This window comes from Drosophila serrata, unplaced genomic scaffold (genome assembly GCF_035046125.1).
Source record: "Drosophila serrata isolate PLE 108 unplaced genomic scaffold, ASM3504612v1 contig_362, whole genome shotgun sequence".
NCBI lineage: Eukaryota > Metazoa > Arthropoda > Insecta > Diptera > Drosophilidae > Drosophila > Drosophila serrata.
In genome coordinates, this window is record NW_028257260.1 from 1,058,121 (window position 1) to 1,076,009 (window position 17,889).

Consider the following 17,889-nt stretch of genomic DNA (forward strand, 5'->3'; position numbering starts at 1 on the left):
CAACTCGTTTCTCGTCCTGCCACTGCATCTCGCTGGATAAGGATAAGGAGAAGGACAAGGATTGGGGGCGGCATGACGTTGATGGTTTTGCATACGCTTATTGCGGGGTCGGTTAGCTGTGAGCGGGGTTACTGGATTATATCGGTTCCCCACATTTGTATTTGTTTATAAAAGCGCGAACTTTCCCCCCACCCCCCAAGTACATACACTTTAGAGCTTGGGAAATACCACTTCCATTACCCCACACAGTTTTGTGCAAATTTGTTACCAGCTGCACTTGAGAGCTGGGATGTGCATCTGCATCCTGTGCCATATCTGTGTGTATCTTGCAGTTCAATCTTCAGCTCGGTGACGCATTGCATTTTACGACTCTCAAACTGGTCCACGAGAGAGTCCTGTGTGTTATTACTACATTTTCCGCATTTCACAACGAGTGTGTGTGTGTGTGTGTGTGTGTTGTTGTTGCTGTATTTCCTCAATGTCAGCAAAAAACTGGAACATCTCTGGAGTGCTGCCTGCAGTCAGTCTTTGTTTGCTCTTTGCATTAAGCTTGCTTGCTGCTGGGTTTTTTTTTCTCAACTTTACGTTTTTCCCGTGTTTTCCTGGCTGATCTCTTTGATTACATAGAAAAATGGGGGGAAAATTATATAAAATGAACACATATACATGTGTATATTCAAGCACAGATTTATATCAGTCTATTCAGAATCATTAGCTTGTAGGTTTGTCTTATCATTCCAGAAGCTTGTTAAAATCCCATCAAGTAAACCACATTTCGAGCACCTGCTTTGCCATATATTACCTTGTAAAATTAACCGCGATAACAGGTTTTTCACCTTTCTTCTTTTCGTTTTGCATATTTACGGCCCAAGTCGTTTTACTGTCTGTCACTGATGACAGTTAGCGTTTCATTTGCCGCCCGACCAGTGACAGCTAACCAATTGCAATCCCAATTCCCCACAAGTCACCTTGTGCGTTTTCCCCCTATCAGAGAGTTAACTGCCAATTGCTCATTTGTCTTCCGGTTGTTTCAATCTGCCTGCAACTCCACGCTCCAAAGAGTGTGTGTTCTGTGTGTGTGTTGTGTGTGGCGTCTTTTAAAAGCCGCAAAGTGCACGGTAACAAATCAATTTGCCATAATCACCGAGTAACGTGAAAGTCGGCACATGGCACAGGTGATTCAATGTAAAAAGTGAAAGTGAGGTGAGAAACGTAATTGAGGGGGAACAGACTGAATGCACTTGCCAACGGCAGTGGCAGCCTCAATGCAATTATGTCCTTAAAAGTCACTTACAAAAATAGATGATATAGTTTAGACTTTACAATAGTTTATGAACTAATTTTTATAGAAAAGAATAGTCAGAAAATATAGTACTAATAGGCATTATGACCTCAGCTCTGGCACTTTGAAATTTGTAATTTTCTTTATTTTAAGTAAAATGTTATGAAGTCATATTTTAATGTCTTAAAGTAAGCACTATTTAAATATAAAAGACTTGATCTAGTCACCAAATTATGGTCTCTGTCCCTGTATAAGGAGAGAAATTACCTCACTAGTTAAGTCAGAGAACTCGAGTATCTCAAAGTTCCTTAAATAAATATTACTAAATATTATTTCTCAGAGTGTACATGGGGCTTTCCAAATGAAAGGCACGTGAATTGGCCGCTTCCCGTTTTAAAAGCGTTCAAAAAGACAGACAGAGAGAGAGGGAGAAAGACAGAGATAGAGGGAGATAGGGAGAAAGACACAGAGACAGAGAGAGAGAAAGGTAGAGAGACCATATGAGCAAGGGAGACACGAAATCGCAATTAAGTGATTTTATGGTCGCGTATTTCAATTTATTTCCAATCGAGCGTTGTCAATCTGCCACCCTCGGAAGCTGGGAAAACTCCGCGCTTTCAGAGAGAGAGAGAGGGGGAAACAGAGACAGAGAGAGAGAGGTAGATAAATTTCCCGGCTCCTTTTCCTTGCCGTGTTGACATTGACATGTAGTCACGAGTGTGTGCGTTTGACAGGAGGAGTTGGCATGAGCCCTAGGCTTTCTTTCTTTCAACATTAAGCGATATTAGATTTATAGCACTAGCACACTCACGCAGCACATGCAGCTATCGCGTCATCATCATCGCCGCCATCTTGTTATCTTTTTTACTACTGCCGCTGTCAATGGTTGCACTTCCGTTTCCGGTTTGGGACTGAGCTCCCTCCAGCATCTACGTACGTACTACGTGTTTTATCTTGTCAGCGAAAGCAAGGCAACTTGATTACGCTGTCATTTGCTGGGAATACACTTGAAAACACCCCAAAACTCTTGCACAACGCACTCTCTTAGAATTGTAATCATTGGGGCAAGGGAATACGAGAAAAGAAAATGTATTTATATGTACAGACCTAGCTTATCATTCATTAAATTTAATGGGAAAAGCGGTTTTTAACTAGAAACTAATGGCAATGCTTAGAAACTATCAATGCTTAATTTCTTTCATTTCTATTTTCCCTCCTTACTTTCTTGTTTTTATAGCATGTTAAGTATTAATTAAAAGGAAATTTTACCAGTTTGCATGAAGATGACTTTACCTCATTCTTTTAGAGGTAATCACCTTTTGGTTTTTATTCCAAAAAATACTTTAGTGAAAGTAGATTTAGGATTTGAGATGGTAATTCAATTCCAGAGCTCTTTACAGAAACCTATATATTAAAGTGAAATGTATGAAATAATATGAACAATTACTTTGCTGCAAAAGTTTAAAGATTCCTCTTAATTAAAAGTCTTAAATTATATTTAAATTCATAAATCTCTAAGGTTATGTATAGTCAGCCTAAGTATTTTCATATTTACAGGTAGTAATTTTCTATATTTCAGTTTTTGTTGCTTTCATTTCCCTCGTTAGAAATGCGTTAACTATGCCGTCTTCCCTCTACCTTATTCACATTACACTCGCTGTGCGTGCGTGTCCCCTGTCATTTCCAACTTCCGTTTCCTGTGACTCTCGGAGTCCTTACTTACTTGGCACTGAAATCGGATCTACTTCGCGTTTCCTTTCTTCCGTTTTCCCCCAGTTTTTGTTGGTTAGCTGTAGAACTTTTGATTTGAGGCGCAGCGAGTGAAAACGTTTTGACACATTGGCAGCCAGATGGTATCAGTTTGGTGCGGCAAGCACAGGTGCTACGTAGATAGGTCTCCCCTCCCCAAAAACCCCCACCTACGCCCGTGAGGTAATTCCTGTTCGTTTTTTGACGCATGGCCATAAAAAATGATGATGGGGATCATGCACGTGCTCTACGCTCAATTCATCAGGTTGCAACACCTACAAAACGAATCAAATTTTGGTACACTGGCAGAAAAAGTCAGCAAATAACCATTTAAATACTTGGTTATTTGACTTTCGAAACCTCTATTAAATTATTTGTTAAGCAATGATTAAACATAAATCATATTCAACCTAAAGAGTCTCAAGTGCGCAGTATACAGTATGTTATTTCATTGATGTTTTAATTTTCTGAGTGTATTTTTTGGGTCCTTTGCCTGGGGGGAGGGACTTTGTATTAAAGGAGGTCTGCGGTAAAGAGGAGGCCAGTTGATGGGGCAACGCCTGACACTTGGCAAAAATATTGCCATTTAAGCTTCGGACGCAGCGTTTACGCCCCTGACAGGACCAGAATGGATATGACGATAAATGGCATCGAAAAAAAACGAAAGGAGCACTGGAATGAAAGGAATGGGGGGGGGGAGGGAAGGGAAAACTGGAAAGTGGAAACTGGAAATAGTTTTTGGGGGATGGGTGTCAGTTAGTGAATGATTGCATTCGTTTGCATTTGATGGCCATGTAATTGGTCATATCACCAAGAATATATCAAACTCTATGGCCCGAATTTCGAATTCGGAACGAATGATTGTGATTGGGTTCAAAATTGCATTGGTAATGTCAGCGCAAAAAAAAAGAGAATAATAAACCTATCAAACCTATCAAAGGGAAAGGAAAACTTAAACACTTGCTTATAAAACACTGTTTATAAATTTATAGTTCCTAAAAGTTGTTTCTCCCTGAAGCTTATATAAACTTCCTTTTATTTAAATATCTAAATATATCAAAAAATATTGCTTTTAACTCTGGAATTTTAAATAAATTGAATACCCTCTGATAGGGTATAAAAACAAAGGTTTTTATATAAAGGCATACCCATGTCACGCAAGTGGCTTGGTCAGCACTTTCAGTTGATTTTTTTACAGCTCTCGAATTAGCACTTTATGCTGTGGCATCTTCCTGGGTCAGTGGAGTTTTCCCACCGTCAGACAGCTCAACAAAAAAAATCAAATAAAATAAATTGAAAATGCAGAGCAACTAACAACATTATTTATAGTAAATTAACACGAAAGGCTGTCTGCTGGACTCACTTTCAACAGTGAAGTCTTCTTAACACCTTAAAAAAACCCTAAATTTATATTAATATAAAATATCTCCTTAATAATTTTTAAAAGAAGTCAAGTAAGCGCTGTACTTTCTGTCAAAATAAAAATAAAAGTAGATTAAACCACTGGTTATTCTAAATTAATAATAATAATAATAATAATTCTAAATTTATATTGATATAAAATAGCTTCTTAATTATGTGAAAAAAAGTCAAGTAAGACATGTATCTGTAAAAATAAAAGTAGATTTAACCACTGGTTATTTATTATCATTATTTATTTAGCGAGACTCTCTCCACACACATGAGTGACTCCTGTACCTGGTTACTTTTTTTGTTCCACTTTTGCGTGCTACGTGTATGTGTTACCCAATGTGCGTGGCACCTGCTCTTGCCGCCCCAGGGCATGCCCCCCTTTTTTTCTCGGCGGAGGAAAAAAAGGAAAATTCGGGGCAGCACCGCTTGCTACTGCGGGGTTAACAAAACGCGGCCAGTTTGTCACCCACATTCGAAAATTCCCACATTGCCCATTCACATTGTTTGGCTGCGGACCCCGCAAAACTTGCAACGTTCCTCATCCGCGCGCGTTGGTTGCACTTCTTTAATTATTCATGCGACCCGTTGGCCCCGCAACTGCAGTTGCAACTGCAGCAAAAAAAATTCGGATTGCTCTCTTTTATCGCCAAAGTCACTGCAGACAAACCAGAACGGAGACTGAATCAATTCAGATTATAATTGCAACAAGGGGAAGTATAATATATATCTATAAAAAATATATAGCATATAAACCTGATCCTGTCAGAAATTGGGTTAAGATCGTAAGTAATTTATAAGAAAAATAAGATTAGTATGATTTAACAATTTGTTATTACACTTTAATTTGGAGAAAATGGTTAAAAACTTAGCCAGTAACTCCCCCAAGTGGAAAATTATCAGCAGATCATATTAAAATAATGTATGTGAATCTTTAAAAAATAGTATATAAATATATGGGTTATAAATATACATTTTAAATCATCACAAAGATATCCAAAATGAAATAAGTCCCTTAAGAAATATTCAATGAGTTCAATAACTAAATAATTAGCTGATAAATCATTTAAAAACAAAACAAACAAGAGAGTTTCTGCTCACTTTACTTCCCTTGTAACTCTCTAGTTTTCCTTCAGGAAAAACCCTAAAGGTCCCTTCTAGTTTTGCCCCGAATTTCATAAAATATTCTTAAATTTATTCATATTTTTTCTGAATTTAGAATAAGGGGTAGTAGTTGTTAAAACCCCCCCTCTCTCTCCGTTTTTGATGTGCATTCATTTACAATAATTGCGCGTACATTTGCTTCGCTCAATTCAAAACTCAAAGTGAGCTTGGCGGGATAACAAAGAGTGAGCGAATAACCGAACCAGCAGTTCCAGGATAATTTCAGCTTTTCTTTTTCGGCTATTGAAGTTGCGTGGCACTTGCCTGCCATTCCTATGCTTTTCCCCACCGCTTTTCACCGCTTTCCCTTCGGTTTTCGTTTTCGTTTTCGGTTTTGGCTGCGGCCTTGCCTGCCAATGCCAAGCGTTTTGTTGTTTAGTTCCATTGAAATTTATGGCGTTGTTTACACAAAAATTGCATTCGCCTTTTGCAGTTGAGTAAGCAAAATAAAAAAAAAAAACAGAAAAAAAAACAAAAATAAATGCAGAAAACCCAAAAGGAGTTGAAAAACGAAGTTGAAGACACATACATAGGAAAAGCTAAAGAAAAACTGTGGGGGAAGAAAAAAAACAAACAGGTGCAGCTGCTTGAGCAATATTCTGCGGAATAAATAAATATCTTGAGTGAAATTTTCCCCAGTCATGTGATGGAGCAAAAAGTTTCCATCCCTCCCCAACCTCGCTCACAAACTGAGCTTGCATTTGCCAATTCTCTCCTCCTTCGTTATCAACTTTCTATGCCAAAAGCCACGCCCAGTGCCAACGGCTAATTAAAGGCGTCGGTTAAGGCTGGATAATTAGAGAGAACGTATTGGGAACAGCGCCAATGCCAACGCTAAGGCTAACGCTGCGTCTACGTACTGGGTTGTCCACTGCGTATGCGTAATATTTACAAGATATGCATTGCGTATACGCAATGGGAACTAAAAAAAATTACGTATACGTAATGTGAGCTATGCATCGCGTGTAGAAAAAAAAGGTGTCCTAAAATTTCGTATACGTAGTTATACATTGCGTATACGCAATGTGAACCATACTTTGCCTATACGTAATTAGAGTTTTGCATTGCGTATACGCAATAGGAACAATGCATTACATATACATTCGTAGTAGAAACTATAAATTGAATATATGTACGTAGTGTGAGTCATTCATTGAACTATACATTACGTATAGGTTACGTAGTGGGAGTCCAACATTACATATACATTTTGAGTGTAGTGCATTACGTATACGTAATAAGAATTATGCGTTTCATAAACGTATACGTAACAGCTAAAAGCTTTGTGTACATAATAGCTAAAAATTGCGTATACGTAATATGAGCCATGCATTGTGCATACATTACGTATACGTAGTGGGAGCCTAAATGTGCGTATACGTAATAAGAATTGCGTATTGAGTATAGGTATAAGCTAAAAAATTGGGTGTTACTGGAAGCTACAAATTACGTATATATAGTGTGAACCATTGTAGATATACATTACGTATACGCAGTGGTGACCATACATTACGTATACGTTCTGGGGGTTTACCATTGCGTATACGTAATACACTATACATCGCGTATACGTAGAGGGAGCTCAGCATTGCGTATACGTAATAAGTACTATGCATTATATAAGCTGTACCTTGCGTATACGTAATATACTCTATAATAACTAAAAATTTCGTATACGCAGCGTACGCCGACTGACTGCTCTTCAGCTAACTATTACGTATACGTAATGTAAGCCATTGAAGCTATACGCAGTGTGAGCAATACATCGCGTATACGTAGTGGATAATAAACATTACGAATACGTAGTGTGAAATAAATAAGGGAAGCTATACATTGTGTATACGTAATATAACTAATAAGAACCGAAAATTACGTACACGCAGCGTAAGCCGTATACGCAGTGTAAGCAATCGAAGGTATACAATGTATACTATACATTACGTATACGCAGTGTGAGCCCTACATCGCGTATTCGTAGTGGGTAGTAGGCATTACGTATACGTAGTGTGAGCTATACATTGCATATACGTAATGGGAGCTATACATTGCGTATACGTAATATACTTAATAAGAACGAAAAATTGCGTATACGCAGCGTAAGCCGACTAACTGATCTTTACCAGCTAAAATTTACCATGTTTTTAATAAGAAAACCAAACAATATACAAAATATAAACCCATATAATCTAATGAACATCCATCACCCAAATCAAAAACCTATATAATTAATAATATATATCCCTTTTGCCTTAAATATTAAACAGGTGAATTCAAGAACACTCTCTCACTCGCTTTCCTTTTTTCACAGTGCCTTGTTCTCTGTAATTTACAATAAACTTTGCACCAATACTCAATTGGTTGTCCAGACCATTTGGGGATTTGTTTACAACCGCCTTACAGAGGCGCAAAGCACTGTCCATTGTCCCGAACCGTGTTGTGCATTTATTCATTAATATTGTCCTGGCAGAAAGGGGAGAAATTCCGGATACTGCTGAATCCTAGCTCCTGAATAGCTCCGGTAAACTAATCAGGAGTTCATGGATTGCCATGCCGACTCGGTTTGGGTGGCACATTTGCGCCCAAAACCCATAAAGTGTGTGTGTTCTGTGTGTGTGTGTGTTGAGTGGCAAAAACAACAGGATACGGCAAATAATTATTAAGGATTCGGACAAGCCAACTGAAAACGAAGTTGTCCACTGGAAATGCGACAAATGCTGGCTAAGTGGAAAATACAGGAAAATACGTTGAAAATGCAGGAAAATACTGTTGAAAATACAGTGAAAAATGCAGGAAAATTGCAGTTTTGCCTTAGAAGCTTTAATTGGAGGCTCGGAGTTTTGTTTGGATAATCAGATTTCTGCTTTTCCTTCTGCTCCTTTTTTTCCATTTTAATATTGATTTCAATTTTGATTCTAAAAGTAGTTGCACATAGATACTTGTACATGTTAGTATCACCGATGAGCTTGGCTTAGATTAATGGAAATTTTAGTTGGAGTTCCTATTTTTTTATTAAAAAAGTATTATTAAAAATTCAGAAAAATAAAATACTCATTTCTGTGGAAAGACGGAAAAGAGGTTTTATTATATTTGTTAGGTTTTTTAATTAGTCTTTTGCTTTATTAAAATTGCTCTTGGTTATTTTGTATCTTAAATATATTTAAGCCCATCTCATCAAATGATTTTCTGTGCATTCCTTATGTTTCAATAAAGGAAATTTGTTTCATTAAGCAAATAATATATTATAAAGCTTCCTATTAATTTTGCCTAACTTAATTAATCAGCAATCTATTTAATTCTTATATAAATAGATCTCAAAACTCAAAATGCTTGTCCATGTTTATGTTTAAAAACAATGTACCCATTAAAATATTTTAATATTTATATTCAATATAGAAAATATAAGCCTCTGGCCAAATGTACAGCCATAAATGTGTACATTTATTTATGCGTGTTCATTTTTGTGTGTGTTGCGTGCATTTGACAATAAACACATTTGCAAGTGCGGCGGTGCGGGGGGGAAAAACACGCAAAGCAATCATAAAATGTGCTTTTTTTTTTTTGGTTACCTTAATGTGATTGTCACACACACAGAGGCAGTCGATTAACACCAACACCAACAAACGACCGACCTACACAGGTTTCCCTTTTACTTCCTTTTTATTTTTTTGTGGCAATATAAAGCATACGCCGCATATGACAGCCACCGAAATGCCCCCAGCAAAGCGTTTGCCGCAAAGGTCCGTTTAACTTAACGTTTCCCAGGCGAGCAACAATCCACACACAACACACCCACACACACACAGAACACACCTCCAGTGTGTGTATGTATGAGTGCAGACACCCATACAGTGTCGCATAAAAGTCGTCGCCAAAAACGCACACCTTGCCAAATGAATGAACATGTGAGCAAGGATACCCATATCCCATATCCCTTATCCCATATCCGTGTATTCAGGATTCTAGATTCAGGATTCTGAATTCAGGATTCCCCGGTTTAGGCCATGTGCTGCTCAAATTACTCGACGCCATCTAACTGCCTCAAGGCTCGTTTAAGCTGTTTAGGCCAGCCACAAGATGTGGCCAAAAAGTGTGTAAACCAGATGGATACAAAAGTTACCGCTTACCGCGTGGGTTATGCCAACCAGAGAGTGACGATTAATCCAACAAAAATCGAAATGATTACTATTATTATTATTATTGTCTCACTAGAATAATATTTAACTGAATTAATGAATAGATTTGCAAAGAAATCGAGTTGGGATTTATCTTTTTTAAGGTTTTAAATTAAGATATCAACTTTGCATAGAAGGAAAGAGATTAACTTAATGACGATTATTGTTTGGTAAATTAGATACAAAATTGTCGCACTAGGATAATATTTAAATAAATTAATGAATAATAATCTTTTTGAAGGGTTCAATTTAGATATACATTTTATATAGAAGAAAGAGAAAGAACGTAATGATGATTAATCCAAAAATCGAAATGATTATTATTATTATTGTTTTGGTAAATTGCATAGAAATTGTCGCACTAGGATAATATTTAAATAAATTAATAAATAGATTTGCAATGTTATTAAGATATCAATTTTGTACAGAACGAAAAGGAATAACTTAATGTTGAAGAATCCAATTGATTATTATTATTATTATGGTTTTGTTAAATTAGATAGATTGTCGCACTAGGATAATATTTAAACAAATTAATAAATAGATTTGCAAAGAACTTGAGTTGGGTTTTATCTTTTTAAGGGATAAATTAAGATATAAATTTTGTATAGAAGGAAGAGGAACCACTTATTGTTGATTTATTAAAAAATCAAAATTGTTATTATTATTATTATTTTGGTAAATTTAATAGAAATTTTCGCATTATAATAATATTAAAATAAAAGAATAAATAATAATCTTTTTAAAGGGTTCAATTTAGACATCAATTTTATATAGAAGAACGAAAAGTAACTTAATTATTATTGTTAAAAAAAATCTAAATGATTAATATTGTTGCAATTGAAATTAATAAAAGTACTTTAGTTGGTATTAATCTTTTTAAAAGATTTAAAATTAGATTTATATTTTGTAGAAAAGGAATAATCTATTGATAATAAATCCAAGAATCAACAGGATGATTATTATTATTATTGGTTAATTACATTGAAATTCACAAAAGAACTTTAGTTTGGGTTTATATTTTTAAGAAATTAAATTTGGATAAGAATTTAGAATAAGGGAAAGAGGTATAACTTAATGTTGTTGTTAATGAAATATTATTAGATTATACACTGTATAAATAATACTACACATTACTTTTGTTATAGTGCTTAAATAGGTAAATACTGAGCTATAAAAATAACTAAATTAAGCAAAAGTAAGCTTACTTAATTCAGAAACTTTCTCGATAAGAAAATTTTAATAAAAAGTCTTGCTAAAATATATTAAGTTGATGAAAAGCAACTCCAATGAAAGGGGAATCTTTAAATGTCTATAATTTAATTATTTCCCAGCTACAAAAACCCCTCTAATTGAATAGATAATTTAGTTAATAAATTATTTATAACTATAACCATATTTGTTTTGTTTAGATTCACCCAAAATTATAAGTAATCTACCTATACCTATACCTATACGTAAACCAAAACCTATACCTAAACCAAAACCTATACCTAAACCTAAACCTATACCTATACCTATAGATATACCTATACCTATAGATATACCTTAAGACTAAACCCCCCTGGCCATAAGCCAAAACCCAAAATCCAACTTTATGCCTTCATGGCTTCATAACCATTCGGAATTAGCCAGAGAAGGCACTTTCATCTCATTCAATTCCACCTCCTGCCCATTGTCCATCTGCCATCCTCCGCAGGCACTCCTGTGCAAGGATATAGGACATGGAGCATTATATATTCGCGTATTATGGCCATTGTTCCTATCGCCACCCCCACTTCCACTTCCACTCCCTTCCGACAAAGTCAATTAATGTGCGGGACATTAAATTAATGATATACGCTGATAACTGGCTGGTATATGCCGACCACGATGACCATGGCCACGCCCCCCTTTTGGGGCCAACCGCCCCATTCCGGGCTAATCTGACCATTGTCAATGGGGTTCGCTCCGCTAATTAGCTTTTTCGCTGCGGCCTTTTGCCTTTTACTTTTACTTTCGCTGCGGTTGCCAAAAACAAAATCAGAAAAAGAAGCTAAACAAAATCAAAAAGAAAAAAAAAAAAAGAAAGATATAGAGAAAAATCACAGCTACACAGAGAAATATTATGTATTAATTCTTGGTTTTGTATGTATAATGAGAAGCCATTAAAATACTTGACAAGAGAGAAAGTATTTGTATTTAAGCAAGTATTTAAGTTTGTCTATAAAATACTTCATACTATTTCTTAGTGGAAATCTTAAAATATATTTCCCTTAACTTAGAAAATATAAAATATATATAATACAGAAAAATTATAATCTCTGAAATTTTGAAATAACTCCTTAACATAGAAAATATAAAATATATAAAACAGAGAATTTATAAAAATATAAAATATATAATACAGAGGATTTATGATCTCTTTATTATATATTTTATATTTTCTAAGTTAGAGAGTTATTTCAAAATTATATAAGATTATAATTTTTTCGTATTATATAATTTTTTTACTTCCTAAGTTAAGGAAGGATTTGTGTGTAATAAAGATAAATATAAGTCTATCTCTGTTAGAGGTATTTTGAAATAACTTCTTAACTTTGAAAATACAGAGATATTATAATCTCATTATTATATGTTTTATATTTTCTAAGTTAAGAAGTTATTTCAAAATTCCTCTAACATATAAAAGATATATATTATAATTATCTTGATGTCTTATAACTTTTTCTCAGTGATGTGTCTAACCACACATTCACAGAGAAATAACTTGAAATAATTCCTTAACTTAGAAAATATAAAATATATAATACAGAGATTATAATTTCCCTATATAACTTATTTTCTATAGATTATTATTTCTCTTTATTATATATTTTATATTTTCTATAGCTTATAATTTCTCTCTATTATATTTTATATTTTCCAAGTTAATGAGTTCTATGAAAATTCCTCTAACAGAGTTAGACTTGTATTTATCTTTATTTATATTATAATTATCTTCATTTCTTATGACTTTTTCTCAGTGATGTGTCTAACCACACATTTGTGGTTCCGGGTAATCTTTTAATTGATTTATTTTCTCTAGCCTGACGGCACCATTAGTATATGGAAGATATATATATCTATACCGCAGTCGTAACGACATTACAGCATCTCTGGATAGCAACTATTTTAATGCGCTTAGATCCCAGCGACAAGTATTTTCATTGCCTCGTCTCTGTCTTTTGTTTTCATACCCAGCTTCATCTCCATTTCCAGATCCTGCTCCTGCTCCTGCTCCATGTCCTGCTCCTGCTCCTGCTCCTGCTCCTTCTCCTTCTCCTTCACCCACACTCCCCTCGTTATTATTCTGCCCCATGTTATATAGTAATGATAAGCTGATTAGCGCAAGCTTCGCATAATGACATTGGCGACATTTTCCAGCCGTCTCCCCCCTCATTCCCTTTGACGTTACTCCTCCTACTCCTTCGCTGATTCCATTTCCAATTCAGATCCCCTGGATGCCAGTCTACACAGACTCTATGGTCCTGATCCAAGAGAGAGAAACAGAGAGAACTGGGGGACCCCCTCAGGGGCCAGTTCTGGCCATTGCCCCCCAGGCGAGGATGCCAATCAGGATCTGGTCATGTCACTCCACTCCACTCCACTCCACTCCACTCGCTTTTGCTTTGCATGTTGGTCCAATGGCGAAGGGAACTGGTTACAACAATGAGGGAGCCAAACGGTTGACTAAGCCATTCGGCCAACCATGAATGCCTGTCGCTCCTGGAGTCCTTGCTGTGCACTGTGCCCTGTGTCCTGTACTCTTCCTTTGACGCTGGTGTCGCTGGCATTGACGGCGCATTAACTCATTTCCTGCATCATTAAGGTTCACCTGCAATTTTCGCACATTAACGCCACAGACGTGTCCAGGATGTAAGCGAATGCCCTGCCGGCAGCGTATACTCCTTGAATAATGGAAACTGGCAAGGTTTGAGGGATTGATCTCGAGGCATTTTGCTGGCCCCAAATGGGGGAAAGGATTTGAATAGAGCCGACATTTCCTTGGGGGGAGGGGGGCTCAGATTAATTGATGACTCCATTGGAGATATTGGCCTAAGAGGATTTCTCATGCAGCTTAGATGAAACATTACCGAAAGGTGGTCAATCATTATACCCATTGTAGGGTATTATAATTTAAGACAGAAGTCCGAGGTAAAGGAATTGGCTATGACCTTATTTTATATATATTTTAAGAACATTTAAATATGATTTTGAGCATCATATTCTTTTCGGTATATTAAATCTCTTGATATTCATCCTAGCTACCGATTGGTTTCCTACATTTCCATAAGAACTTTTGAGATAAAAAGTCAAAGGCGGGTTTTCCTATATCTCCTAATTAATGTTTGCCTTTTCTGAAAGTTTTTTTATATTAATTTACTTAATATTAGAAGCTTTCTTTACTTTCAAGCCTTATTACATTTTATTATATAATTATTTCCCGATTTCCCATTTTCCTGTAAGTAATTTTATGCTCCCTTGAGGTAAACTTCTCCACAGAAAACCTACATTGAAATCAACTTATATAAAAATAATAATACCATAATCCCATTTAATCTAAAATATACTAAGATTAAACCTTATATTTCTACTGTTCAGATACTTAGCATATGGCCAAATAAAGCTTTTTAATAGTTTTTCAAAAAAAAAAAAAAAAAAAAAACCATTACATTCGCCGGGCATTTAAAAAACTTGACCAGCCGTTGGCGCTTTCAAATAGCAATCGAGAAAAGTTTTTTTTTATTATTTTTGTGCTCAAAGCACAAAGCCCTAAACAAAATCCATTTTCCACTATTTTTCCCCCTCTCCAAGTTGAAAATCTATAGTGTAACCATATCCGTAAATTCCATTCCCTTAGGCAGCACAGCAAATCCGGATGCGAAACGATTGTACGACGATTTGCTGAGCAACTATAACAAACTGGTCCGGCCGGTGGTGAATGTTACGGATGCTCTCACCGTTCGCATCAAGCTGAAGCTATCGCAGCTGATTGATGTCAATCTGAAGAACCAAATCATGACCACAAATCTGTGGGTGGAGCAATCCTGGTATGACTACAAACTCAAATGGGAGCCCAAGGAATATGGTGGCGTTGAGATGCTTCATGTCCCCTCCGATCACATTTGGCGGCCGGATATAGTGCTCTATAATAAGTGAGTATCTCACACATTTATATGTATAAATAATTTATCTAATAATTGTAATTATGTTTTTAATTCAGTGCCGATGGCAACTTTGAGGTAACGCTGGCCACCAAAGCCACGCTGAACTATACAGGACGCGTGGAATGGCGTCCTCCGGCCATATACAAGAGCTCCTGTGAAATCGATGTGGAGTATTTTCCCTTTGATGAGCAGACCTGTGTCATGAAATTTGGCAGCTGGACCTATGATGGCTTTCAGGTGAGTTAAAAGCAAGTTAATTGTTAAAAATCTGGCTTTAAGCCAAGCTAAGGTAAAGAAGAACTCATTTTATTTTAGAAATCAGTTCAAAATCAGCTTAGTTATTGCTTTAAAAACTGATTACCCTTTAGTCCTGTTCACAAATCTTTGATGCTGTCCTTTATGTGAACCGCAAAACTTGGCTAAAACTAAGCATATGGTTCTGCCATTCCAACCTCCCTTACACGTGATCCAATTTAAACCGCACAAATGAGTAACTTTCTTGGCCATCTCTGGCCTTTGGCTAATTGGTTTATAAATCTGTGGCAAAACTGGCAAGTTGCAATTGCTAGTGCGAAGGGGGATAGCAAAAGCATACATACAGACATATATCTGGGAGATATGCTGCTGCTATTAAAGGCCATTCCTTCCTTATCTGGGCTTCCATTTCCGGTCTCCCCCTTTGCCATTCCCATCCCAGGAGCCATCTCATTTACACATTTACAAATTGCTGCTCACCTGGGCGTTCTTTGGCCTCGGTAGGTGTCTTTGAGCCCGGTTTAGTGGTCATAAACCGAAATACGGTCATAATTCCTTTTTGGAGCACTGGCATAGAATTTCTCATGTTTTATGGCCGCAAAATACAAGCCAAAGAGAGAGACAAAGAGAGCAACAATGAAAGAGATGGCTTGTCAAATGGAAATGGTCACGGAATGGGAATGGGAATGGGCTTGGGATAGACAGTCGACCACAGGGAAGCTTCATAAAAATGTCTCTAGTGGTTTTTGGTGGCCAGAACCACACACCTGGAAAGGATGAAGGGACAACCAATTGGAGACGGGCTAGGAAATATGCAGAGAGACCCTAAGAGAGCTTGACACCTGACTGGAGAATGTTGGCAAACTCGTAAAATTCCCCCAAAAAAGAAAACGAATGCACTTGGAGAAACAAATTTAGGTCACTATACCCCTCCTTTATTGCTTAGATTTAGGTCTTATTGATACCTTTTCTCTCAGTGCTCTAGGAGCACCCCTCGGATGGATGCTTTTGTGGCTTCGGTTTTGCGGTTGGGGGCTTTGCCAGCTAATAATGAACTGGCATTAGGCTGGGGATCTTTCCCCTTTTCGCCAAAAAACGGCAACCATGGGTTAACCACATGCATCTACTGAGCTGCATTACAGCCAGGTCATAAAATCGCTAGCCAGGTTCGCGCTTGAGTGGGGTTCCAATGGTTAAGCAAACAAATTTAAATCAACTTGAAATCAGTTGAATATATTGAAGAAAATCTCTCAAACTTAAATTCACTAAATTTATTATTGAATACCACACTTCATTTGCTGAATAATTTAATAAGTTCTAAGCTTGTCATAAACACTTTCCATATATGTTGAATTTGAATTAAGCTTCTAGCAACCTGACAGTGAATAATGTATTAATTCCCAGCAAAACTGTCTTAAGTCTGTCTATGAAAATATTGACATTTTAATGGCACACATTAAAGCCTATTTAAAGTCTTAAGTTTGTGAATTTCCTAATTCAATTCAATCACTCAATTAGCAAAGGCAGAGCCAGAGGAAAGTGCTGAGATAGAGGATAAAGGATGCCTCTCTGAATCGACCTATTTCCATTGCCTTTAACTTGACTTTGCTGCCTTGTTTAATTGTCGGAACAATTAGGACAATATGTATTGCCAGCTCTGTCTCTGATGGGTTCTCTCTCTCTCTCTTTCTCTGGCTAAAACTACACACACACACACACACACACACACACATACAGAGACAGAGATACACAGTTGACTAATTTGGTAAAAAGCTAAATGCTCATTTACTATTAAAAAGGCAAAGGCGCTAACAAGCATTTGACACGAAGTTTGGCTTGGATCGGGGGGACTGAAAAGCACACAGGTGTGTGAGTACACTCAGAAAAACAAGGGATAGTTTGTTTATTAATAATTTCAATAATCAAAGAATTGAAAGAAATGAATACAAGTATTTTATTTATGAGTTGTGAGGCTTCTTGGAAAGATACATTGCTAAATAATCAATATGCTTGTGGAACTTTACAATTCGGCATCTTCAAATTTATATATATTATTAAACTACTCATTTCCTTCTAAATTAGAAACCCTCAAATATAACAGACCTCAAATTTTGTACAGTGTATGCATATTTTGCCGTGTAAATTGTGCGTTGTTCCTGTTGTACATTGTATGTTACATCAGGCATAAATCAACCACAAAATGAGCGATATCCAGACACAGAGTCGCTACAAATTATTCAAATGGTCTCCCAGGGACATATACATATATACAAACATATATCCAAAGACATATATATATATTCATACCCAAATGTAAAAAAGAGAGTACACCTTGAATCCTTCATCTCCTTGAAAGCGGAAATATTTCATTAAATCATCACTTCCTTATAGCGAAATTTCCGCAACCACTTAAAATAACAATTTCCGCTTCTGCAAATCCAGCAGGCAGCATCATGTAACTGTATTAGTATCGGCAGGATCTGTGGCATTGCACCTGCCAAGTGGTGGAGTCCTTTGCTGATTATTTCCCCCCCAACATCTCCCACTCCCACTCCCAACCAAGCTGCATTCACTCTGTACTTTCATTCAGTCTCAGTCTCAGCGACAATGAAACTAACACCGAAGGCCTAATATGGGGGAAAAAGGGGGGAAGAAAATTGGAAAATTC

The 17,889-nt window shown here is 36.5% G+C and overlaps 1 protein-coding gene and 1 long non-coding RNA gene across 2 annotated transcripts in view; one reads left to right on the forward strand and one right to left on the reverse strand.

Annotated features, from left to right (window-relative positions):
* The window catches only part of LOC110184543 (uncharacterized), a 114,525-nt gene that overhangs the window by 80,074 nt on the left and 16,562 nt on the right, over window positions 1-17,889 (reverse strand). The gene's annotated exons all lie outside the window — the stretch shown is intronic.
* Window positions 1-17,889, forward strand: part of nAChRalpha3 (nicotinic Acetylcholine Receptor alpha3) — a 121,597-nt gene that overhangs the window by 60,680 nt on the left and 43,028 nt on the right. The window contains exons 3-4 of the mRNA XM_086839067.1: window positions 14,660-14,954; window positions 15,023-15,203. Coding sequence (XP_086695193.1) covers window positions 14,660-14,954; window positions 15,023-15,203 — 476 coding nt within the window. The remainder of the gene's footprint in view (window positions 1-14,659; window positions 14,955-15,022; window positions 15,204-17,889) is intronic.